The sequence below is a fragment of the Mesitornis unicolor genome, unplaced genomic scaffold (assembly GCF_000695765.1).
Source record: "Mesitornis unicolor isolate BGI_N332 unplaced genomic scaffold, ASM69576v1 scaffold40474, whole genome shotgun sequence".
Lineage (NCBI taxonomy): Eukaryota > Metazoa > Chordata > Aves > Mesitornithiformes > Mesitornithidae > Mesitornis > Mesitornis unicolor.
In genome coordinates, this window is record NW_010182852.1 from 4,987 (window position 1) to 27,174 (window position 22,188).

Genomic DNA, 22,188 nt, shown 5'->3' on the forward strand with positions numbered 1-22,188 from the left:
TCCACAAGGTATTTCTGCATACAGATGAAACCAAATGATGCCTTTTTTTTTTTTATGAAGCCCATACCATCTAAATTACTGTGCCTTCTAGACAGCTTACTGCAAGAACAGAGTAGAGATGGTTCTGTATGGTCTGAGGGAGCTGAGTGCTAAAAGACAGACTACTCATGGCTTGTCCTTTTTTTTCCTCTGCAGAACAAATGGATGCATTATTTAATCAGTGCTTTTTTCATGCCTTAAAATGCAAAGTAAAGAAGTCAGATCTCCCTCTGCTCACCAGCACATTTCTACGCAGCCATATGTTCTCATGCTGGTACGTGGTAAGAAGATTGTCTTTGCATGACGAAGTTTTGGGTTTAGAACTGTGGAGATCGAGTGTGATTATTTAGGGTTATGTTTTTGACTCAAAAGTCAAATTCAGTCCTTATCTAAGGTTATCTAAGATTATGCTTACTTCTTACATCAAATACTTTGATAGAAGGATCGTCCAGACCAGGATATGCACTCGGTAGCTAACTGGAGTTGGCTGACATTTGTTTCTAGATTGCTTGGTCACTTAAATGGCTGTTTGCCTACCCTCAGGAACATCAGCACTAGTTTCACTCATCATCTTGTATTAGCCTGTTTGAAGTATTTATTTCTCTGTGTGATTTGTATTTCCACTGTTAAGAAGCTTTTAGCATAAGTAGCAAGACTTAAGAAGAAATGAATGGTGACTTATAACTAAAGAACTTTTAAAAAATCCATTTATAGCCCTGTTGGACAACAACTGGATATAAAGAAATCAAGTTATAAGAAGGTGAGATTTTTCTTTTTTTTTTTTTTGCATTAATTTAAATAAGAAATGGAAGGAGAGAAAAAGTGAAGTCAGAATTGTTGAAGTGCTAGTAAAACAAACAGAAGCAAAAAAACCTAGCAAGTAACTTTAGGGCAGTCAGAAATGCATGAATTTAAAATGCTTGACTCCACATTTCTGATTGTTGCTTCCCTCAGTTCTCTAAATTCCTGCAATGTATGCAGCACCAGAAGATCTTACAAGTAAAGGAGCTGAACAAAGGCGTGGAGAGCATCGTGGAAGTGGACTGGAAACATCCAGAGTATGTAGAGTATTGTACCCTTTTTAAAAGAGTTTGTAGCCTGTGAAAGAAGGAAGGGGAATCTGCTTATGAAGCTACAGTCTCAGAATGCCATATAAGATCAAATCAAGCACTTCGCAAAATCAGAAGCCAAAGTTCTAATCTCAAAAAAAAAATAAATTCTAAAATATTGCTGTGTTTTCCATTACACATATTGAATTGCACAAATACTTTTACCCTTTTGATACTTACTATCCAATTCCTCTATCAGTGTGTCCATTGTCTTTCTAAAGATTGGCAGTTACCTCATATCCAGAACATCCTACTCCTTCCTTCTGCACATCGGCACATTAGCTCTCGGTTGGAATTTCCCAGTGGGCCTGAGGCTTCCTGTTATAGAGCATCTCCTTGACAACTAATGGAGCAGAGAATATTTCTGTAGACACAAGCACATCTTCTCTTCTGCATTTGGAAAGAAGCAGGATCACTTTGACTCTTTGCATTAACTTTTCTCTCATTATACTTGGCCTTATCATTAGGAGACAGGCACACTCAGGCTTAGTTTGTTAGTTCTCCTACCTTCAAGCACAGAATGTGGAGCTCTGGTCAATGAAGTGAGACTCCAGCTCCTGCACTGCTATGCTTCTTACCCCTCTCTTACAGAGCTGTCTCTTGTCAGAGACCACTAAAGAATAATTTCAGCTTTTAAATGTACGTTTGTGGAGAGGGTTTTTTTTTTATTTTAGTTGATTCTAGTGGTTCTATGGAATGGGGCTGTATCCTTTGAATTATTGCAGTTGTCTCTAATTGCGAGAGTCAAATATGTGTAGAATAGCTGGAGAGGTTTACTTTTTCCCCCAACACATAGGGTTTTACTCACAGTGAAAAGTGTTTAATCACCTGAGTTAAGGTGCTTATTTATGTCTATCTTTGAAATGAGTACAAGTACAAATTCAGTAATTGCAGCTAATGCTTCAAAATACTGTTCTTTCTTCATGTCCTTTAAGACACAGACACAAGCCCTCACTGCAGTGGAATTAATTTGAAGGAACTGACATAATGTACAAAAGACCAGCAAGCTTTTTACACGACTCTGCTAGGTTTTAGTTTCTTAGTGAAATGGAAGTGATAAGTTTCAATCCCTTTCACCAAATAATTCTCATTTCAGCATTAAAGCATTTGCAGTACCTGAAGGATTTTCTTCTGCCTCTGCTGCCCAAGACAGCAAGAGTGAAGACAGAGAACAAGTATACCATGCTCCTGAAATCATTCCGCTTTATGGGGTCTCAACAAAAATGCTCCCACTCTTTCAGGAATCTGGACACAAGTAAGCACTAGAAAAGTACAACAAAACTATTGTTAGGTGAGAAGAGAGGCTAAAAAAACCTACGCTGCTACCATTTTGGTAGCCCTCATGGAGAGGGGCCTGTGAAGCTGTCAGGAATCAAGAATACATTGAGTGTTTCATAAAGGGAAGAAAGATAAGAGATTGTGACAGCTGTGTTCAGCAAGTACTCACATCACTTCACCCACAGCTAAGGAGGCGATAGCTCAAGTGTCAAAATTGATACATTTCACTTGGATTGTCTTAATTTGCCATTGGATAAGGCATATTCTGCCCACTCACAGTATGTTTTACTGAAAACAGGATGCCCAGATACTCTAAAGAACTCACTTGCCTCCTTGTGCCCTGATCTTGCTTGTTTTGATGCAATTTAGATAGCACTCAGTGGCAGCCTTTCCTCAGCTGACCACTTTTGTACAAGTTACCCAATGTTCTATGAAGTTAGGGGTGCCACTGGGGTCATCTTCCCAAAATGGGGCTCCTAGAACAAAGGGGTTTAGAGTCACATAACAGCTGTGAGCCGTTTATCTGGTATACAGCAGCTGAGGTGTAACAAGAAATCACTCCCTGTCAGATGTATTTCAGTATTGAGCTGTTGCTGCCAAATGCAGTCAGGATAGCTGCTGTCTTCTGTCTGAGTGACAGAACCCAGCACCTAACTACTTAATGTTAAAAAGTTTTCTTTCTCTTTAGAAAGGGCAGCATCCTCTCAAGCAATGAGGTGAGAAACATCATCATTAACTATGTGAAGACTAATGAATTGGTTGATGAAACAAACAAAAAGTAAGTAGGCATGGAAGTTGTCCTACCCTGCTTCCACAGGAGATGCTCAAGTTAGAGGAAAAAAGTGAACTTGTTTGTTTCTAATGCATGTTTTTGTTTTGTAGCTTTGTAAAGGTGAATGCTATTCTCTGTGACTGCCTGTTAGATAAAGTGGAACAAGATGAAATCTCAAACCTTAAATGGGATGACCTTCTGAGCAGGTGACTGTTTTCCCAGTCTAGTGTCAGTATTACACAGATTTATTGCATGCAACTCAAAACCATGTGTTACTGGAGCTGAATTGTAACTTCCTACTGGTAATGGAACAAAAAAATATCAAGAGACCTTCACTCGAAGGATCTCATTCTTCACCATTTAACAGGCATCGACATTAAGCGTTGCTGTTAGGGTTTTTTGTTTACCTGCTAACCATTTATCAGGGAAAGCTTCCTAAGCAAACAGTGCCTGGTTCCGTGCATAATCTGTATGTACATATTTCTAAAGCCATCCTTTGCAATAGATAGCTGAACATACCCTTTTTAGGCAATGACAGTCATCCTGCTCTTTATGTGCAGCACAACTTCTGCATTTATAACCTAAACCCACCTTTTAGATCCAAGAGGTTATTGTGCATTATCTTCTTAAGATACAAATTCTGCTCGCATAGGGAACCTTGGCTTTCATGTACTGTCAGAAACCTGTGCGAGGCTGCAGTGGAAATGCACAGTTAACATCAGCCCTGCTGTACCATATAGGCTAACTGGATGTATAAACTTTGTCCAGGTGCCTTGAACGACTGCAGCCCTTGCACCAGGTGACGTTTTTTGGACAGGAACCTATTGTGAGAAAAGGAAACATTGAGCCCATTGACGTAACCATAGCACAGAGATCATCAAATAAGAAGGTAAAAAGAGAATGAAAATAGGGGGTTTGAGCAGAAGCCCAGATTCCAAGAGCAGCTTGTTTTTCTGGGATGAATGAACCATGCCTTGCTAATACCTACAGTGATGTTTGCAATTATCGTTAAATCCTGTAGGTGACAATTATCAAGAACCTTGAGCTGTATGGTCTGGACCCACAGTGCGTGGCCAACATTCTGCAACAAAAAGTACAAGCCAGTGCCACCATCACCCCGGTACCGGGAGCAAAAGACAGAGTTCAGGTCCAGATCCAAGGCAACCAAATCCATCATCTGGCCAAGATGCTGCTAGGTAAGTGGGTACTGGAACTGGTTGCAGCAAAATACAGATTTTAATTCTTGAGCTCTGAATATTTACCTGAGGTGAACTCTCGCTTATGTTGCAGAAGAATACCAGCTACCTCGGAAATACGTTCAAGGCCTTGAGAAGGCTCCAAAGCTTGGCCGGAAGAAGTAGGAGAAAAATCTACTGTAAGAATTACTCAGATCTCATTCTTTATACAAGTGCTTTGCCAACAAACCAAGGATAATGTACAGGCCCTGTTCATTTAAAAATAAGGTCTAGGATTCACCCAAATAATAATAATATTGCTCCAGCTGTTCATTTTTCATAAAAATAAAAAGGTGAATAAAACCTCTAGCATTATCCTTTTCCATATATTTTCTGGAAGTTCTTGATGGTGCACTGGTTTTCTGCCTGCAGCAGCTTTTGGTGAGTTTAACATTTGGCTGGTTTAACATTCTTGCTTTGCACCCTTTAGCAAAGGCGTCGTTATAGAACCTCCACCGAAATACAAGCAGAGTACAATCCGACACCTTGTCCTACAGCATCCAGTGTGTTCTGCCATAGATTGTGCACGTCAGAAGTAAAACCCTTTTGGTTTTAGATCTTACCCTTTTAAACATTTCCAGGTAGTAACGTCAGACATTTCAGCACTGAGAATGAACTCTATTAGCTGGGTTTGTATGGTTTATATTGTTTTTATACATACAAGTACATTTTAATGTAGGAGCTTCACTGTAAGTCATCACAGGTAGGCATGGGTAGCAGTTCTGTCAAATCCAGCTAAAATATTAAGAGAAAATTAATGGAGCACTTTGCTCAGGTTTCACAGGGGAAGGTGTTCTGTACCACTTCAGCTGAAGCTTAAACAATTTACGGTAGGGTTAGGAAATCTAAATCCACTTCTAGGAAGGATTCTTCTATTTTCCCCTTAGACTTAATACATTCAAGTTCCATAGGAGGGCGCCAGAAAAAGAAGATAAAGAGATTTCTTTAATTACTGACAGTTTTATTATGGTTGTCTTTTACACTGTCTGCATATGAACAAGTAGATTCAGAACCTTCATAAAAGCTGGAAGTGAGGCATTTTTTAAAAATGCCATAGAATTACTAGGGAGTAGTAAAAATAAATTACAGCATTGCAAAAATGCATTTCACTTTGCCATAGAAGCTTTACTATTCCATTCTATACACATTATTTTACATGTTTTACAATAGACATGAAAAATAAATTCACACAAACTAGGCAAGACAATATATACCAACCAAAGGCACTGCCAACAGTATTTTGCGCTTAAGGAAGGGGCCAGCAACCGTTGAGACTTTCGAGTTTCCAGATCTCCCTATTCCTCAAATGCCCCGTATCTTGAAACACCAAAAGAAACAGCTCCCCTGTGCAGGAGGTTTTCAGCAGCATTCACGGTAATTGCATAAGAAGCCATGCCTTCTACAAAATGTCAAAGACATGCTGGGTTCCAGGGGGAAAGTCACCAAAACGCGAGTAGAAAACAACAACAAAATGAAACCTTTACGCCTTTTAGCCAGAAAGAAGAGATAAAACAAGCATCTGGATCTTACTTCTCAGAACCAATGGCAGTTTTTACAGTGTTCTTCCTCTTGACTGAACCGAAGTATGTATACCATGCTTTCAAGACTCAAAGCACTAGATAAATGTTATTTAAATTACTTCACGAGCGCGCAGTGAAGTAATGAGTATTCTTGCAAGTGGACAGACAGCCCCAGAGCATGCAAACTGCTGCCACCTCGCTAAGGGTCACCTGGGTGCAGAGTACAGTGCAGCTGGGAGGCCCTTCCACACCGCGCCAGAGCCCATCGCCCTGGGAGCAAACCCTCGTACGCTACCAACTAAAACAGGAGCTGCAACGAAGCTTGCGGAAAGTGGCATTTGTACAAACCGAGGGGCTTTTAAGTGATGCAGTTACTCTCTCATGGTTTATAAACAAACATACTCAAGTATAAACCTGGAAAAAAATAAAAATAATCCCAAGCAGTCACCTTCATGCACGAAACAAACCAGTTCCTCATCCCTCTACGGACAAAAGCAGCCTCATCACAACAGTACTTCAGGTAATCAGGGGATGGGACTGACAAGGCCTCTTGACAGAAGTCCCTTCCAACTTCCTCCTTAGCCCAAATGAAAAGTTTTCACGCTTAAGGAAAAAAAAGGCACTGAGGTAAAATTTTAGACTCTTCCACATTGTCTCTGGTTACCCTATAACCCAGTGCCTCCCTTCCCACTTCATGTGGGTGGGTGACAGCAGTCTACAGCAAGCTCCAAGGGACTCTTGTTCACCAAGTCAACACAAAACCCTTTCATATCCACCTCAATCCAGCTCGCATTGACGTTCCCTTTTCTCTTTACGCGTTGTTGCGGTGTCTGTGTAAACGGGGAAGACTGAGCCTGGCTGTGTGCAGTGTGCTCGGTACAGAGCACTGAGTAAACACGGGGACCACCCTCTCCCAGACCAGCATCCCCGGCGCCTTCCTCGCCCTTCAGGGATCCCTGCACGGCATCGGCAGGATCAGGGTCTCTGGACAGAGTCATGGCAGTAACTGATGCTCCAGCTCAAGGATTTTCAGGAAGGATGCACAGTGCGTGCATCAGAGACAGCGGGAGCCCTGAGAGAGGGAGAGAGACGTAGCTGTCCTCTCCTAGCTCCATGGAGAGCAGAACCTGGTAACCTTGCTGGGCGCGCAGGCAGAGCACCGATTGCGATGGGAGAGAGGGCAGGAGGGACAGGAGAGGTGGGAATGCACGGTGAGGAGGACGCGCGGTGTGAGAGAGTGGTGGGCGGAAAGCGGCTGAAGCCGATGGTTCCCTTCCTCTTCCTGGTGCCGAGGCTTTCCCACACCGGAGTCTGTGCTCCTGGTGCCACCTCCACACCCCGGCCCTGCTCACAGCTCCTCCCTGCCAGACCCATCCAGAGCTTAGGATCAGTCTGATTTGTGAAAGGGGTTTTGAGTTTTCCTGGGTTAGTCTGTTGGATATGTATTGCTAAACATTCAGTATCAAACCATGCCCCAACCATCATCTTTGTACTTTTCAAACAGAATTTCTTAAAACATAGGTCCCAATTCCTGCAGAGTACAAAAGTGTTAAAACACTGGCTAACTTAGCTAAGCATCAGGGGTGGTTGCTTTAATTCACACCTGTTTTCAAAACTCAAAGTTAAACAGAACCAACATAGACTACTTTTCCTGGAATTAGTATTACCAAGTTTCAATAATACTAACAGACTGTTTGGGTGTTGCAGCTGCCTTGGACTCATACCTTGACATTTCCCTGGCTATCTTAGCCCTGGCCACAGCTGCAACACCCACGTGCTTTGGTGCAACCACCTCCTCCGCTTCATCTGCTGCTTCCTGCGCTCTACGTTCGCAATGAGACCTTGGCCATGCGGGCACCAGCACTGCCGAACATGAGCAAGGAGCACGAACGGCAAGCGTTACCCTGCCCAAAACCTTAGCCAGTAGATGCTCCTGTTGGGTTTAACACCCAGCGTTTTTCCACGAAGCTTCGCCATCAGATGGCACGGCTGAAAAGCAAACCAGCGGCTGTGTTTGGTTTGGTGACAGGCACGGTTTTACAACAGGCTTCCCGCTCCGTGCCTGGCTCTGGGCCTGCAATAAGAGGTTTCAGACAAGGAAAATGCAATGTGTTCATGTTATGGGTGCTGGGAGCCAGTCCTGAATGGAAGGATGAAGAGGGAGAGTGACCGCTATAAGGTGTCCTGAGAAGTGTCTTTTCATTTAAAAATAATACCTAGCTTAGTCTGGTGCCCAGTGCCTCCTGAAGGGTTATCCAGGCTTGCCCCTGGCTTCTTTCAAGGTCTGCTGCAGTCTCTGTTTAAACTTCTCGTACTTCCTTTGCACTTGCTGGATTTTTTCCTTCTCTTCTTTGTCCAGGATCATCAAGAAGTTCTGTAGCTCTGGGATGGAGAACGCATCCCACTGCAAAACCAGCAGAAACACAGGGAAAGTAAGCACACACCATTCACCTTACTGCTTTTGTGAGGGTTTTTTTTCCCCCTCAATCTGTGAGGGGGAACAATAAAAGACATTTAAACATGGATCTGATCTCCAGGTAGCTTAATCTCACAGCATCATGTGAGAGAGATTGGATAATGGGCTACAGCATCATCCTCGTGGGGTGCGTGATTGCGACCAAAATCTGACTGCAAATCTACTACCTGAGCATCCCTGGCTTTTACTTAAATTAGTGGATTACTTACAAGAGTGTTTCGCTAATCTAATTATGGAGGATTAACTCTAGGGTGGCACTGCTGGGTTCTGCAAACAGATTAAGGGTTGGCCATCAAAACTGGCCTCAGCATTTTCATCCCTCAAGTTTAACATTTTTTAAAAACCAACGTAATTTAGGAGTAATAAATGACCTAAACCTTTTTTAAATTCCTTTTTAAGCAAGGTACAAGCAGCCACTCAGCTGGTAATTTAAGGCTGGAGAAAAGCTGGTAGCACTCGTTATTTCAGGAGGGAAGCAGCCTTGCCTGTGTGGCCCCGCTCCACCCACGCTGCCTCTGCCGCCCACCTCGCAGCCCCGCAGCGCTGCTAACGCGCCTGTAAAAGCCACAGGGAGAGTCCCGGCCGTACCTCAACCTCCCCTGTTTCGTTCTCCTTCAGCACGAAGCTGAGCACGTTGGTGTCGGGGCCCGCCAGCAGCCGCAGGTACAGGGGGCACTCGGTGAGGGGGAGCTTCTGGAGGAGCACTGCAAGGGCACAACACACACCACAGTGAGAGCCAGGCAGGGAGGGCTCAGGAGGTCAATCAGAACAAATAAAGGGGTTGGTGCTGCTCAGGATCAGTGCAAGCAGCTGAGTCGCTACCCCAGATCCCAGACGATCTCTGTTAGGTCTCAGGTGGCTTCAGCCCCTTCTGAAAACCAGTAATTCCCCATTAGCTTACGCAGCATCGCCTCTTATGGAGGTCTGGCCATCTATGCATCTGAAATGCAGACTTTGCCTGCCTGACACCCCACCGAGCCCAGGATGAATGCTTTGGGTATGTTTCTGTCACATAAACCAGCAAGAAAAACCCATCAGCTGCAGGAAAGCTGGCAGATCCGAAGGCCTGAACTCACCTTGCCCATCCTTCCGCATCTCCTTGAAAAGTGCGAACTTCTGAGGGTTATCTACCACCATGAACTTCTTCAGCAGCCCCTGGATCACCTCGCTGACCGTGGTCGTGCTGCTGATGTGCAGCTGCTTGATGGCATCCAGCGGCAAGTAGAAGGAGGTCCTCTTGTCTGTCATGTCGGCCAGGTTCACCTCCTTGAGGGCGTCGTAGATGGACTGCGGCCGGATCCCCGCCGGCACTGTCACGGGGCGGCGCAGCTTCAAATGCACTTTAATGAAACCCGTGTAGGTGCCATCGTCATTCTAAAGCAAAGCAGAGAGGGGGAGTCAGGCTCCAGGGACCCTTCCCAGCCCCTCCTCTGCACACGAGGGGTTTTCTGGTCCACAGTGCTGCAGCCTGTGGGCGACTGCAGGAGTTTCCACCCCTCGGCACTGCTGGGGTTGAAGGTTTCTTATTCATCATGTAAAAAGTAACCCGTAATTTCGGGTTAGTCGCTACCGATTTTCTCCTGTTCCTTCCACTCGGCAATGACTCATCCCTTCCTCACGTCTGTGCGATCTCGACTTATTTAAGCCCAACACTGCTACAAGTCGGCTATGGAAACCATTACGTGTCACTTGTAGCTGCACTTAAGCGAGGATTTGAAGCCTATGGGAAGGTCTCCACTCCTCATGTTCAGAGGGATCTCCTAACTGTATTCCTTATGTTTTATTCCTGCTTATGGGATTCTCACATCTCCATGTAATAACCCATCATTTGAGACCAGTCTGTCTCACAACAGGTCCTTACCCTCCCCTCAGCTTTGCAAAAAATGCAGAGATCAAGGGAAAAGCCTGGCTCGGTACAGCCCATTTCCTTGTCTTCTCACCCCACATCATCAAGGCTTTACTTACAGGTGCAATAAGCAAATGTGCAATCAAAACTTCAAAATAAAAGGCACCCACTGTGGTTCTTAGATCTCTGCTTAAGCAAGCCTGAGATGCAAGCAGGGAGCAGCAAAGCATCTCTGTTTCCAACATCCCTTTGCGACAGCTGCTGAAGGTGCAGCGCCGCAGCCCCAGCTTCACCGTGACTCATCCCCAGAACAACGTGGGCTCTCCTGGCTGTGGTGAGCGATGGGCAGGGACGGCTGTGCTAGCGCTTCCAGCTGGGAGGGGAGAGAGGTGGGGAAGGGTCCCCTCGAGCGCTGGGGGGAAAGCAGACGGGGTAAGGGAGAGCAGAACATCCCAACAGCCACGAGCCCGCTCACATCAGGGATGTTCACAGCCCAGAACAACCAGCACCAGTCCCCACGTGTCAGGGAATTGGAGCCCAGTACGTACCAGCTTCATCAACAGGCAGTTGGTGACTTTTGTGTTGTATTTCTCAATTCTCTGCTTGATCTCCTGGACGGTCGGAGGCTCGGGTTTTTCCTCTTCGACCGTTTGCGATACATTCTGCAATCAGAAGAGAGAGGCCTCAGCTGGGTCACACCACATCTGCTCAGCTCCACTTTTGCTCAGAAATGCAGGAACAAAGAGGCCAGGCAGATCCTGAGCATCCCAAAATCTGGACCAGCTGCGAACGAGCCTGCATGTCTTGGACCACAGTCATCATGCCAGATTTCAGGGCGCAGCCCTCGGCAGCCTCTCCATAGCCCCCCACCTCCCCCGGGACCGGCTGGGAACATTCACCAGCAATGCCCAGAACGGCGAGCGGTGCTCCCGTATTTTATGTGGGCTGGCTCGGAAGCCAGCGTTAGCGCAGAGCAGAAAGCGCAAAGGGATGTGCTAGCAAGGCCTGTGCAGAACAAAACCTGCAACCTCCAAGACGACAAAAAAGGAAAAATTAAAAAAATAAGTTAAAAAAAAGCAGCTTTGGGAGCAAAGCCCATCTCTTCCCAGGCGGCCCCACAGCCTGTGAGACCAGGATGCAGCAAGCTGTAAATAAGGCAGCTTTGCCCCAGGCTACCCATGATATTACTTTTAGGAGGAGAATCAAGCACAGGACAAACTGAAATCCTGGCTGCAATCTGGCAAGACCGCTCAGTCCTGGGATGTGGAGAGCCCTGAATTCATTCGAGTGATTCCCAAGTGAGATTTCACAATTTCTGCTCGGGATGGGCCATCAGCACGAGACCCCTCAAAGCTCAGGTCTGGAGCAGTCACCCAGCAGAAGAGCACTGACTTTGTATCATGGTCTCCTTCTTGTTCAGTGCCTTAAGAAAATAAAAGCAAAGCTTTCCTGCAGTATTTAAGAATTGCACAGAAACATCCACTTATCACAGTGGCAATTTCAAGTCCCCAGTTTGTCAAAGTCCTTGGGCACACACTTGGCTGCAGCCCATTGCCTGCCATGGGTCTCACACGGCCGCACGCAGGTGCTGGGCTGGCGCAGGGGTCTTTAAAAATAAAGCCAAGGGTAGAGCTTTTCAAAAGCAGCACTGAGGAAAAGAAACATAAATGAAAAACAAACAAAAACTTCCCTTTAAGTTAAAGGAAGACGCGTACTTAGAAACCCTCCACTTCCTCCCAGGTCACCCATTTCACAGCGCTGCAGACTGCCCAGCCACGCTGCCACCCACCCATGAGCACCAGGAGACCACGGCGCTGTCCCCTACCACACACAAAGACACAAGGGACACTGTGCATGTATGTGACACTTCATCTGTGCCACAAACACAACCTGGTGCAGGCCAGCATCAGCAAAAGCAAACAGAGCGGCTTGGTCTGTCCCTGTCACTGCAATTTGCTTCTCTCCAGGTGGGACAAGTCCCTCCCTGCTTGAGATGCTTCCAGCTGAGGAAAATGGCCCGTGCCAGCAATTAGGAGCTTTAGAGCTGCTCGTGCACCCGATGCCGCCCAGTTTCCATAGAGGGCACACGGCGCACCCACGACGACCAAAGCCTGGAGCGGTGCCGGTCCCCGGGGTTTCGCAGCGAGCGCATGGCCGATGTTAATCGCTTCATGCTCCGGGGAACCCCAATCACTCGCAGCGGGAGGAGCGGGCAGCCTGGCTCGGGAACACAGCACTGGTGGCACCACAGCACAGGGCTCACACCACGACCCCACACAGCTCCATTGACAAGCCACTGCCAGCCACCGGCGTCCCGCCTTTCCCACGCACAAATCTTGGCAGAGCTGATGTACCCTGGCCTGGGAAAACACATTAGGACAGAAACACTGCCCATAGTTCATTTATTGACCACGTCGATTTGTTTTGGCTAAGCCAAACATAAGTCAAGGCACCCACAGACCCCAGGACCCCCCTGCAGACAGGAGCGGTGCACACCACGGCCACACCGAGCCTTCATCCACAGCCGGAACAACGAACAACCCAATGTCAGGATTGCCCCGAGGAAATGGGATTGTAGCCCTCGGCTGTCACAACAATTTACAAGATTGTACGGCCACAGCTATGGGTAACAGGTTGTTCTCACCCTTTCCACGTGCAATTGTAATTGAAAAAGAAACCCTGCATTATGACAGTTTGACAAATACAGGTTTAACAGCCATATTATGTTCTCTTAGGGTCATTTTGTAAGTCATCTCCCACCTGGTGTGGAATTAATTTGCTGTTAGTAAGCTCCCTGTGCCAGTGACAGATGGTTTAACCATTTCCACTGCAGCACAACTTGAGGTGTGCAGGGAGCAGCCAGCCTGTGCTGGGAAACAGAACCAGCGGCCTTGCTCCTGGCCGTGCATTTAAAGCTGTGTCTCCGATGGAGCAGGTTGTGCCTGTGGCACAGAGCAGCACAGGACGCCCAAGCCCCTCATCCCTTACACGTCAGCTGCAATGCAGAAACCAAACCAGAAGTCACCACTTCCACAGTGCTGATGTCTACATGGGCTTGAACCATAGCTAGGCCAGTGCTTACAACCACGCTGCTTTTAAAAGGAAAACTGCAACGAGTTACGGGAGTTGGCTGGACCAATACTGCACCAAAACACTGCCAGAACGGCAGAAAAGCGGAGCAACGCAGCCCCCGCCAGCTCACCTTCCTCCTACACCTCTGCTCACACCCCACGGGTGGATGCTCTGCTTTTCTGTGTTATAGACCAAACCCATCTGCGAGTAGGACCCAAACCAGCCCAGCAGCGCCAGCACCGTGGTGGGAGCCCTGCGAGGAGAAGTGCTGCTCCTTCCCTCAGGTATGATTAGATTAGATCAGCCACTTTGTGCTCTTCATGAATCTACCCGGACCTCCGGTTTTGCAAAGCTTCTGGTGCAGAATATGCAATTTTGGCTGAAGGAAGAAAAACAGAAGCTATTAACCATAAACCGTTGCCACATTTCCTGTTGCACCGGGACAGGATGAAACAAGCTGTTAACACAACAACAGCTCGGTAACTCTGCCTGCGCCCAAACCCACGGCTCTCCTGGCTGGAACTGGGAAGAGCAACACCAGCCCCCTCGGGGAAGGCCTGGCCACGCAGCAGCACATCACAACCCATCGCTTTCCCATCGCCTCTGTCCCTCCACCCCCACGTGCAACTGGGAGGGAAGCACTGGAGCTGCTGGGTTGCTTCAGCTCCTGGCCTGTTCTGAACCCGGTGCAGATCATTGCCCAGCCATGGATGCCTGAGCCCAAGCACTGCCTCCACGGGCTGGCATCGCTCAAATGCAGCAGGAGAGGGGTTTGCCGTCCCCTACGAAACTGCCATAAAACACCTTGCAGTGACACACAGGCACCCATGGGCTGCACCGGACCAGCTGTGGTGGCTGGGGGCACCCACAGCAGCATAGCAGGGTGACCTTACCCCATCCTCCCCAACGCAGCCTGCTGCAAACACGCTTCTCCGTAACCTACATTATTTCTCAACTGTAAGACACAGCAGTTGTAAGAAAGGACTTGAGCCTCATCTGGCACTCAGGCTGATGCTCAGCAGGATAAAGGCTGCCCCGAACCCGTGCCCCAGGAAGAGGCAGATGCACAATGCCCATTGCCCAGGGCCACCGTGGTCCCTGCACAGGGCCACCACAGCCTCCTTTCTGCAATCTACCACTCATCTAATGAGCCGTGAGCTTGTGACAGGCTATTACGGGGGAGGTAAAAAACCCATGGGCCATCAGGATCATGGTGACATCCTCTCAAAAGAGCAATTCTAAGCCATGAAAGGCAACAACAAAGTCTGCATGACAGATTTTTCTATTTATTGGTTTGCAGGGATGCCAGGACAGACACCCCCCATGTCCAGCTGAAGAGCGTGCATCCTACAGCCTCTCACCTTGCAGAACTCAACCCCCAGCTCAAAAACCTTTTTAAAGCAAAGACAGCGGCTCCGCACCACGCCAGACCTCTCGGAGCATGGCTTTGGTTGCTGTAAAACCAGACACGGAAAGGCGCCGCAGATAAAGGCTGAGTGTGCCCTTCCATGGGATGCTCCTTGGAGCAAGGGCTGCGTCCTCGCAGCCACAAACCAACCCCAGAGACACCATCCTCCCCCTCGCTCCCAGCCAGCTTTCCTCACCAGCTCTTTAGTTAATCAATTTGAGCAGCGGCGATGGATTTGGCCCAACATCACCAAATTTTTGGCAGTGACTGTCTTGTCGAGAGGCAGAGGTGGCCAAGCCCTCCCTGGTGTGCTCAGGCACAGGTCCATCGCCATTTACATCAGCAAGGCTGTGACAATTTGCATTCCCAAAAACGCAGCCCAAGCTCTCCCTTTGGCTCCTATGTTCACATTGCTGGAGTATTTGGAAGACCTCTTCTGAAAGGATTTTACGCCTCAGGGCATCAATCCTCAATTCTTCCGCTTATTAAGGAAAGATTTGTCTACAGCACTATACGGGGAAAGGAGCGACTGCTCGAGCATGGACAGGCTGGGGGGAAGAATCATACAACAGATTTAAAAATAAATAAATACCTATTCGAGAAGCTCAAATGAGATGCTGCGGTTTAAAAAAGGTTAAAAAAAGGCAAGATGTATGAGAGCAGAGCATCTCTGGAGAAGGGGAGAAGGATCAGTGCTGCATTTCAGAGAGGTTAGAGGGAAGTGAAGATGGGCTCGGTGTTTTGATTGCCATGGAGATTTCACTTAGAAACCGTTTTTCATGCCACATCCCTGCTCAGCAGCGAGAGCTGAGCAGGTCCTACCCAGGGAGCTCCATCTCAGGGGGGTCTGGGCTGGATGGGCCAGGAAAAGCCCCTTCCCCCCAGGAGAGGTGCCCCAGTGCCCTGTGCTGGTCCCTCGGCTCCGGCTCCTTCTGCACTGCACCAGGCAGCGCAGTGTCCCATCGTCCACCCAGCACGGGCAACGTAGACGCCTGTGACCCCCGAAGCGCAGATGCTGCACCCAATGCCCAGCCAACTCCGGGATGATGGGGCTTCTCCGAGGCTGGAGGGGATCTGGGAGATGGCCTCGTCCAGCCCCTGCGTGGGTTTCAAGCACCCCCAGGGGTGCAGCCCCCATCACAGGCACCACCGCATGCTGCCACCATGGAGAGCTCAAAAGAGAGAAATCGGACGTGGGGCCAAAGCCACTGAGGTGTCCTTCGACTCCTGCCCAACTCACACAACTGCCCCTCCAGGCCCCCATCCCCACGGTGGTCTCTGGCCCAAGCCCCAGAACCACCAGTACCCAGTAGCACAGCAACACCACCCACACATCCCACACAAACACCTCCACCACGTCACTGCCTCCCTCTCCTTCAGCAGAGAGGGCTTTTCCCTGCTGGGCTCACACAGGGACCCCTGCCCAGGCAGGGATCTGGCCCCATCCCCTCATCCCTGCATCTCTGCCCGGATGAAGCGGCATTCTGCCCCTCATGTTTTCTATTCTTGGTCATAAACTTGCCCCTTTCTCCTCTAAGCTGGCTCTCCCAGAAGCCACCAATGCAGGACTAGAGGAGCAATTTTGCAGAGTTCGAAGCAGTCACGCTGCAGGCAGGAGCCACTGAAGCCACTCAGCTGAAGAGTCAGGAAAGCGCCAAGTAAGAGATCGCTGGGGGTGAGGTCACATCCGAGATCTAAACCAGTTCTTTGCTGAGGAAGAGTGATTGCACTGATGGTTCCGAAAATGAAAAGGAATTACAGAATTCCTAGAAAGAGGCTTTTCAGACTAACAGAGTCGTTTCAATCAGAAAAATCCCTTCTCTAATCACAGTGATCAAATTCTACTCTAGTTTTAAATGGTGGGAGGCCTGTACCTTCCCTCCTAGCCCACACACAACACATTTCCTCTCAAGATTGTTTCCTAGGTCATTTAGGACACGTCTCCCTAAGTTACCTGAATTTAGCCTATTCCTGCCCAGCACAAGGCATGCCCATGGGCCGGTGACCAGCTCCACCCAGAGCCAAGGTCCAGCCTCACGCTCTTGCAGGACCTGCACCGTCATCGATCCCTCAGCACACCACGGACCCCTCCAAACCTCCTCCCACCAAGGCCCAGGGATGGTTTCCACCTCCAGAGAGAGCAATGTGAGGTTCCACCTCCACACACAGACCCATTACGCAACACCGTTTGCCTGAGCAGCAAATCTCGACTGTGGGGTTCTGGTGGCTTTTTTCTCATGCACAGGAACCATTTCCTCCCCATAACACCAACCCCCCAGAAGGCTCCATCTTCTCCAGCAGCCACCAGGTCTGTCCCTGACACCGGCTGCATCCGGTTGAGGAGAAAGGCAAAAAGGGGGTGCAGCAGCCCCCAACCCCACCATGATGGGGCTGGTTTTGAATGATAGCAAGGATCTGCAGTGCCCTGGCTCAAAAAGAAGGGCGTTAAACCGGCGTGGGGGGCAGCACCTATAGCACCAACACCCTGATCTTTTACATCTCCTACACAAATGAATCATCAAATGACATTTAAAAACCAGCAGTACGTGTCGGTTAATCATAGCGAGAGGGAGCTGCTGGCTGACAGGGAATATCCCATGATAAACCCGAGGGAGCATTTCTTCAGAGAGATTAAAATAAAATTGCCAGTGGATTTAAACTCTTCCACCAGACGACCCCCCCCACCCCCAAGGAGAACAGCCCAGGTCAGGAGATGCCTCCTGACCCCGCACTGCAGAAAGCTGAACCCCAAAGCATCCGCTGAGGATTGCAGCTCACAGCCTCAGGTGTGCAAATATAGCAGAGCCCTAACGGTGCTGCTGATTTACAGGGGAATTTCTTCAGTGAAAAAGCTGCTCTCCAGGCCAGATCTCATCTCTCGGTGCCGCAGGGCTCTGGTTCCTGAGCGAAACCCCCACTTCCGCAGCAGCGCCTTCTCCTTTTATGCTCAGTTCTGGTTGGGGCCCCAAAGTTCATGATGGGGGTGTTCTTGTTTGTTTTTCTTTTTAATTAAATACTTAAAAACATGAAGCAGCCTTGTCAGTGTTTCCAATACAGAAATCTCATCCTGAGGTGAAACACTGCCCAGCCAAGCACTCTCTCCCTATCCAAGGCAGATACGCGTGCACCCAAATGCTCAGAAAAGAGCCAGATTCATCAATGCGTTAATAAGATCACAGATTAATTTAGTCCCGTAACTTTCCCATCTCCCTGTCCACCTCACAGGGGCAATTTTCACTAATCATGTAGATTTTGCGGGGCCAAGCCACAGGTCCCTGGCCAGGAGCCTGACCCATGGATGACAACCGGCATGGTCACTGAAGCTGAACCTGCCCCCCTGAAGCTGAAAAAACGCATTTGGAGCGGTCTAACCCGGTGTGCAAACGGTCGAGACATGGCTGAGAAAAAAACCCGCAGCAGCGCAGCGCCCTGCACAGAGCGGGGAGCCTGCGAGAGGACGGCAGAGCCTTCCTCCCCCCAAGCAGCTCTGCCCTCGCTCCAGCCGCAAGCTCATTTTGGCAGCACCCGCAGCCTGCAAACGTGAGGGAACACCGGCAACCCCCCCCCAGCGCAGCCCTCCTCACTAGTTTTTAAGCTGTTACCTTGGCAGGGACCTTGCTCGGCGCGCTTCGGAAGAAAGAGGTTTTTGCCGTGAAAAAGCAGTCCTCGAGGTCCTCATCCAAGCTGCAGTACCCGCTGCTCATGCTGCTGCCGATGGTCATCGAAGCCGGGCAGAGGCGAGAGGCCGAGCGGGCACGGGGCTCGCCGGGGGGCTCGGGGGGCCGGCGACCATCGGCGATCCCCGCTGCGGCTCCCGCGCCCCCAGCGAGCCCGCTCTCACATCCTCGGCTCGCCGGCGCTTATCTGCAATAGCTCCTTCTGCTCATCCTCTGGAGCTATTTCTCTTTAACAGGCAGCCGTGCCGGGTAACCCTTCCCTCTCCTCCTCCACCCGCCTCCCTGCGCAGCGGCGCTGGGGCAGCATGGAAGGGGCAGAGCTGCGAGTTTGCTCCGATCCCGGCGCCCGGGGTTCGCTCTGGGTCCCCGGGCACCCGCGCAGCATCGCCTCCCCTTCCTGCGCTCGCCTCGCACCGCGCAGCCCTGCCACTTCCTCTTGCAAAATTTCTCGCCTCGCTGCACGTCGGGGTCAAGGCACTGGGTTTGGTCCTGGGTACCCCCAGCACTTCCTTAGCTACCCAAAAATATATCGCTATGGCAGGCTGGGTTCTTGCTTCTTCTCTGTCAGTGCATCCTTGAGAGCTGCCATCGCATCTGCTGCCTTAATGAAGCAAGCCCAGGCTGGGCTGAGCCCGACCACGCTGCCGGAAGGTGGTAGGGAAGGGAAGAGGTTGGCAAGGACGCGGCCCTAGACCCCATAGGGGGTGCTGGGAACCCCTGGGCACCAGGACTGGGAGGCAGCGGGTGCCTCTTGCTCCACAGCCGATTTTAGAGCAGCAGGAGCTATTTCAGCAGCGCTGGCACCCAGCTCAGGCAGCTTCAGTTGTAGTCCAGGAAAATGCCATGCAGCTCCCAGGTCCTGCTCACAAGAAGCATTGGCTCCAGATCATTAAAAATATTGTGTTGGCCTCAGAAAGAGCCTCAGAGCAACAGCACCATCTCTGCTCCCCTCTCCTCATGCAACCCTGATGAAACCTGGCACAGACCATCCCAAGCTGTCCCCTCCATCCCTCCTCCCTGGTCCCTCCGGAGCCACCACCATCCCACCAACACCCCACATTGTACCCAGCAGCTTTTAAAGCAGCTGTGACCTCTCTCCTTGGGGGAGATCATGGGTATTTCTGGAGAGCTGGGCAGGGGAAGGGCTGTGAACGAGGGATTTCATCCCCCCATGAGGGGCCACGCATCCACGGGCATGCGGCACATCCCGGCACGGGCTCTCCTCACCCACCTGAAAACCAGTGCAGATTTGGGAGCAGGTTGAGGGGACTACAAAGCCTGACACACAGTGTTAAAATGGACTCTGCTTAGGCAATGCGGTATTAGCGTACACACTAATGACTCTCCACCATATTTCAGTGAAGAAAGAGAGAACAAGGCCTGAGAGCATCGTGACACTGAATGAATCCATCCTATGCCCACACTTCAAATACTTCATGCCAGACCCAGCCAGCCCATCCAAAACAGACCAAAGAATTGCACAAAGTACCACAAAAGGCAGGACAGGCTGGAGGTACAGGGAGGATTTCCATAGAGGGTTAATTCCACCACGTCCTGTTCAAGGCACAGCTCTCACCATCACTAAGTGATGTAAAATGGCGCTATCGCTCACTCCTTCAGGTCATAGGGCTCCAAAAAGGCTCTGAGATCTTCACACAAACTACCATCCACACACAAAAACCTCTTCCCCTCTTGATAGGTTGCAGATGGTGTTCCATACTCTTCCATCTGCATCTGGTAGCTGAAGGACTTAAATTGCTACAAGCCTTTGAGAGCTCTGTACCCCACAGCCGGCAGCATCCCATGAATACAAACCGGGACATCGACGTAAAGGCGAGGAGGGGGGGATGCAACATCTGCATCTCAAAGAGGAAGGCAAGAATCCAAATGGCATATTTACAAAGCAACTTGTAACGCTGCAAACAAATAAGCTATCCTCTTAGCAGCACGCGTACTTCTGCAGCGGCACAAACCTCCCCAGCTTCACAAGGCTATATTTAGAAGAGAAAGAGGCTTAAATCGAGCACGTGCAACACGAGTAGAAAGTGAGCGTTGGGCTGATGAGTGGCACCGGATCGAGTTTTCCCTGCAGACACAGTGGGAACAGGGTCTGTCCAGCTTTGTGGGAGCTGGATGCCCTCCCACTGCATTGCCCCATGGGCTTCTCCAAGGAGCCCTCACTTCTCCATTGGGGTCCCCCTGCCTGGGAGAGGAGGTCCATAAGAAAACACAACCAAAGCAGAAAAAAAAAACCCAAGTAGTTTTGACCCATTGGTTCACCAGCAGCTCCGGTTAATGGTTACCTGCACAACAGTCCTCAGAAAACCCATCCAGCAGTGACCTGCACTGGTTCGCAAGTGGGAAGGGCACAACCAGCTCTGCCAAAGCCAGAGACCAAACTCCTGGTGCTGCCGAGACCGACCAAGGCTTCTGTCAGCTTCAGCAGAGCCTGGATTTCACCCAGACGCTAATCTGGGACCCAGTGTAACGCACTCTTGAGTACTTTGCTGGATCAAAGCCCAAATTATTAATGCCTGGTGTTACACAGTAACAGTACTTAACTACATGATATTAAAGTAGCTGTTTCTCTGATGCTTCTCCTTCGCTTACATTTGATAATACTACTTAATGACTTCCAACTATGCCAGCTATTAATTTAAGTTTCTAGTGTTTTCAGTGAGCAATCCCCTTTATTTCCCCAGTGTATTCAGGCACCCTATTGCTCTCTCCCTGGCATGCCAACTCTGCTGTCCCTCCTTCCCTCTCCTTTCCAGCAGCAAACCCAGCTTGGCCAAGAGAAACACACCAGGAGCAGGGCTGCGTGCTCAGCTTTACAGCTCAGGTCAAGTACACTTGGAGTTTCTCCCCAATATTTTCCCCATTATCCATCATCCACAAAAAAGAAGAGAACTTCATTGCAGTGATTTACCCCCACACCAGCCCACGCCCCCCAGCGGCCGTTCCCAGCACAGGTAACGAGACCCCAGACAGGGCTCAGAGCTGGGATCCCCAACAGGACCCTGGGGGTGTTTCTGGGTTTGCTTGCTGCTGTAATGGGAGAGATTTTTGCTTCCTTGGCATGAAATGCCTCCCCCCCTCCTCAGGATCACACCAGAGACGTGTCAAAGTGATGAATTGCCACAAAGCGCAGGCTCCGTGTTTATTATTAGGACCATCAATAACCCCCGGCTGCTGTTATCACCCTGAAGAAGGAACAAGCCTTTCTGATTTGTCTAAAAACAAATAGAAATCAAGCTTTCCTTATGCTGCTGGGGGAAGCCCAACAGCACGTGAAGGAGCTGTAAACACAAACCTGGCTTCACACCCTCACACAAATACCTCGAGGCTCAGTGGAGAATCCATTCAATCCTTTGCAATGCATAACGTATAAGATGAATCTCATCCAACATCAGGGTCCCTTCCTGACCATTTCCTTGGGAGCACCAATCGCCCAGGCACGTGCTGGTGGGTTCAAGCCCTGCAGACCTCGCACTGCAAAGCGCAGACCACCACCAAACCCCCCCCCCACCTCCTCACAGACCAAACAGAGACCCCACGGCTGCTTTAAAAAAGCACACATTTCCACTTGCAGCTTTGCACAAGTGCATCAAGGCTCTCTACAAAAAGGAACATAAGTGCATGGGTATAATAGAGAGAATAGAGTTTTTAAAAAGCATACAGTGATTGAAAAGGCTCTGTGCAATTCAGATCCACTTCAGGGTGTTTCTAAGCAATGTCCTAAGCTTTCAGCACTGA

At 49.3% G+C, this 22,188-nt stretch overlaps 2 protein-coding genes across 2 annotated transcripts in view; one reads left to right on the forward strand and one right to left on the reverse strand.

Moving 5' to 3' along the window:
• The window catches only part of EIF2D (eukaryotic translation initiation factor 2D), an 8,874-nt gene extending 4,315 nt beyond the window's left edge, over positions 1-4,559 (forward strand). The window contains exons 6-15 of the mRNA XM_010183924.1: positions 101-121; positions 157-313; positions 754-799; positions 994-1,097; positions 2,245-2,403; positions 3,115-3,204; positions 3,309-3,404; positions 3,967-4,087; positions 4,220-4,394; positions 4,489-4,559. Of these exons, the coding sequence (XP_010182226.1) occupies positions 101-121; positions 157-313; positions 754-799; positions 994-1,097; positions 2,245-2,403; positions 3,115-3,204; positions 3,309-3,404; positions 3,967-4,087; positions 4,220-4,394; positions 4,489-4,559 (1,040 nt within the window). The remainder of the gene's footprint in view (positions 1-100; positions 122-156; positions 314-753; positions 800-993; positions 1,098-2,244; positions 2,404-3,114; positions 3,205-3,308; positions 3,405-3,966; positions 4,088-4,219; positions 4,395-4,488) is intronic.
• A 3,645-nt stretch (positions 4,560-8,204) lies between these two features.
• Positions 8,205-18,477, reverse strand: RASSF5 (Ras association (RalGDS/AF-6) domain family member 5). Its single transcript, XM_010183925.1, has 5 exons — positions 18,358-18,477; positions 10,824-10,937; positions 9,506-9,803; positions 9,018-9,133; positions 8,205-8,357 (listed from the first exon to the last, which is right to left on the reverse strand). Exons 1-5 carry the CDS (start codon positions 18,475-18,477, stop codon positions 8,205-8,207), a joined length of 801 nt encoding a protein of 266 aa, XP_010182227.1.
• Between the last annotated feature and the right edge of the window lie 3,711 nt (positions 18,478-22,188).

Bases quoted from the DNA above. Each gene is read 5' to 3' on its own strand.
- RASSF5 (XM_010183925.1), bottom strand. From the start codon at position 18,477: ATGACCATCGGCAGCAGCATGAGCAGCGGGTACTGCAGCTTGGATGAG. The intron at 10,938-18,357 runs GTAACAGCTTAA...TTCTGATTGCAG, and splicing joins CGAGCAAGGTCCCTGCCAAG to AATGTATCGCAAACGGTCGA. The intron at 9,134-9,505 runs GTGAGTTCAGGC...GTGCCCTTGCAG, and splicing joins GATGCGGAAGGATGGGCAAG to TGCTCCTCCAGAAGCTCCCC.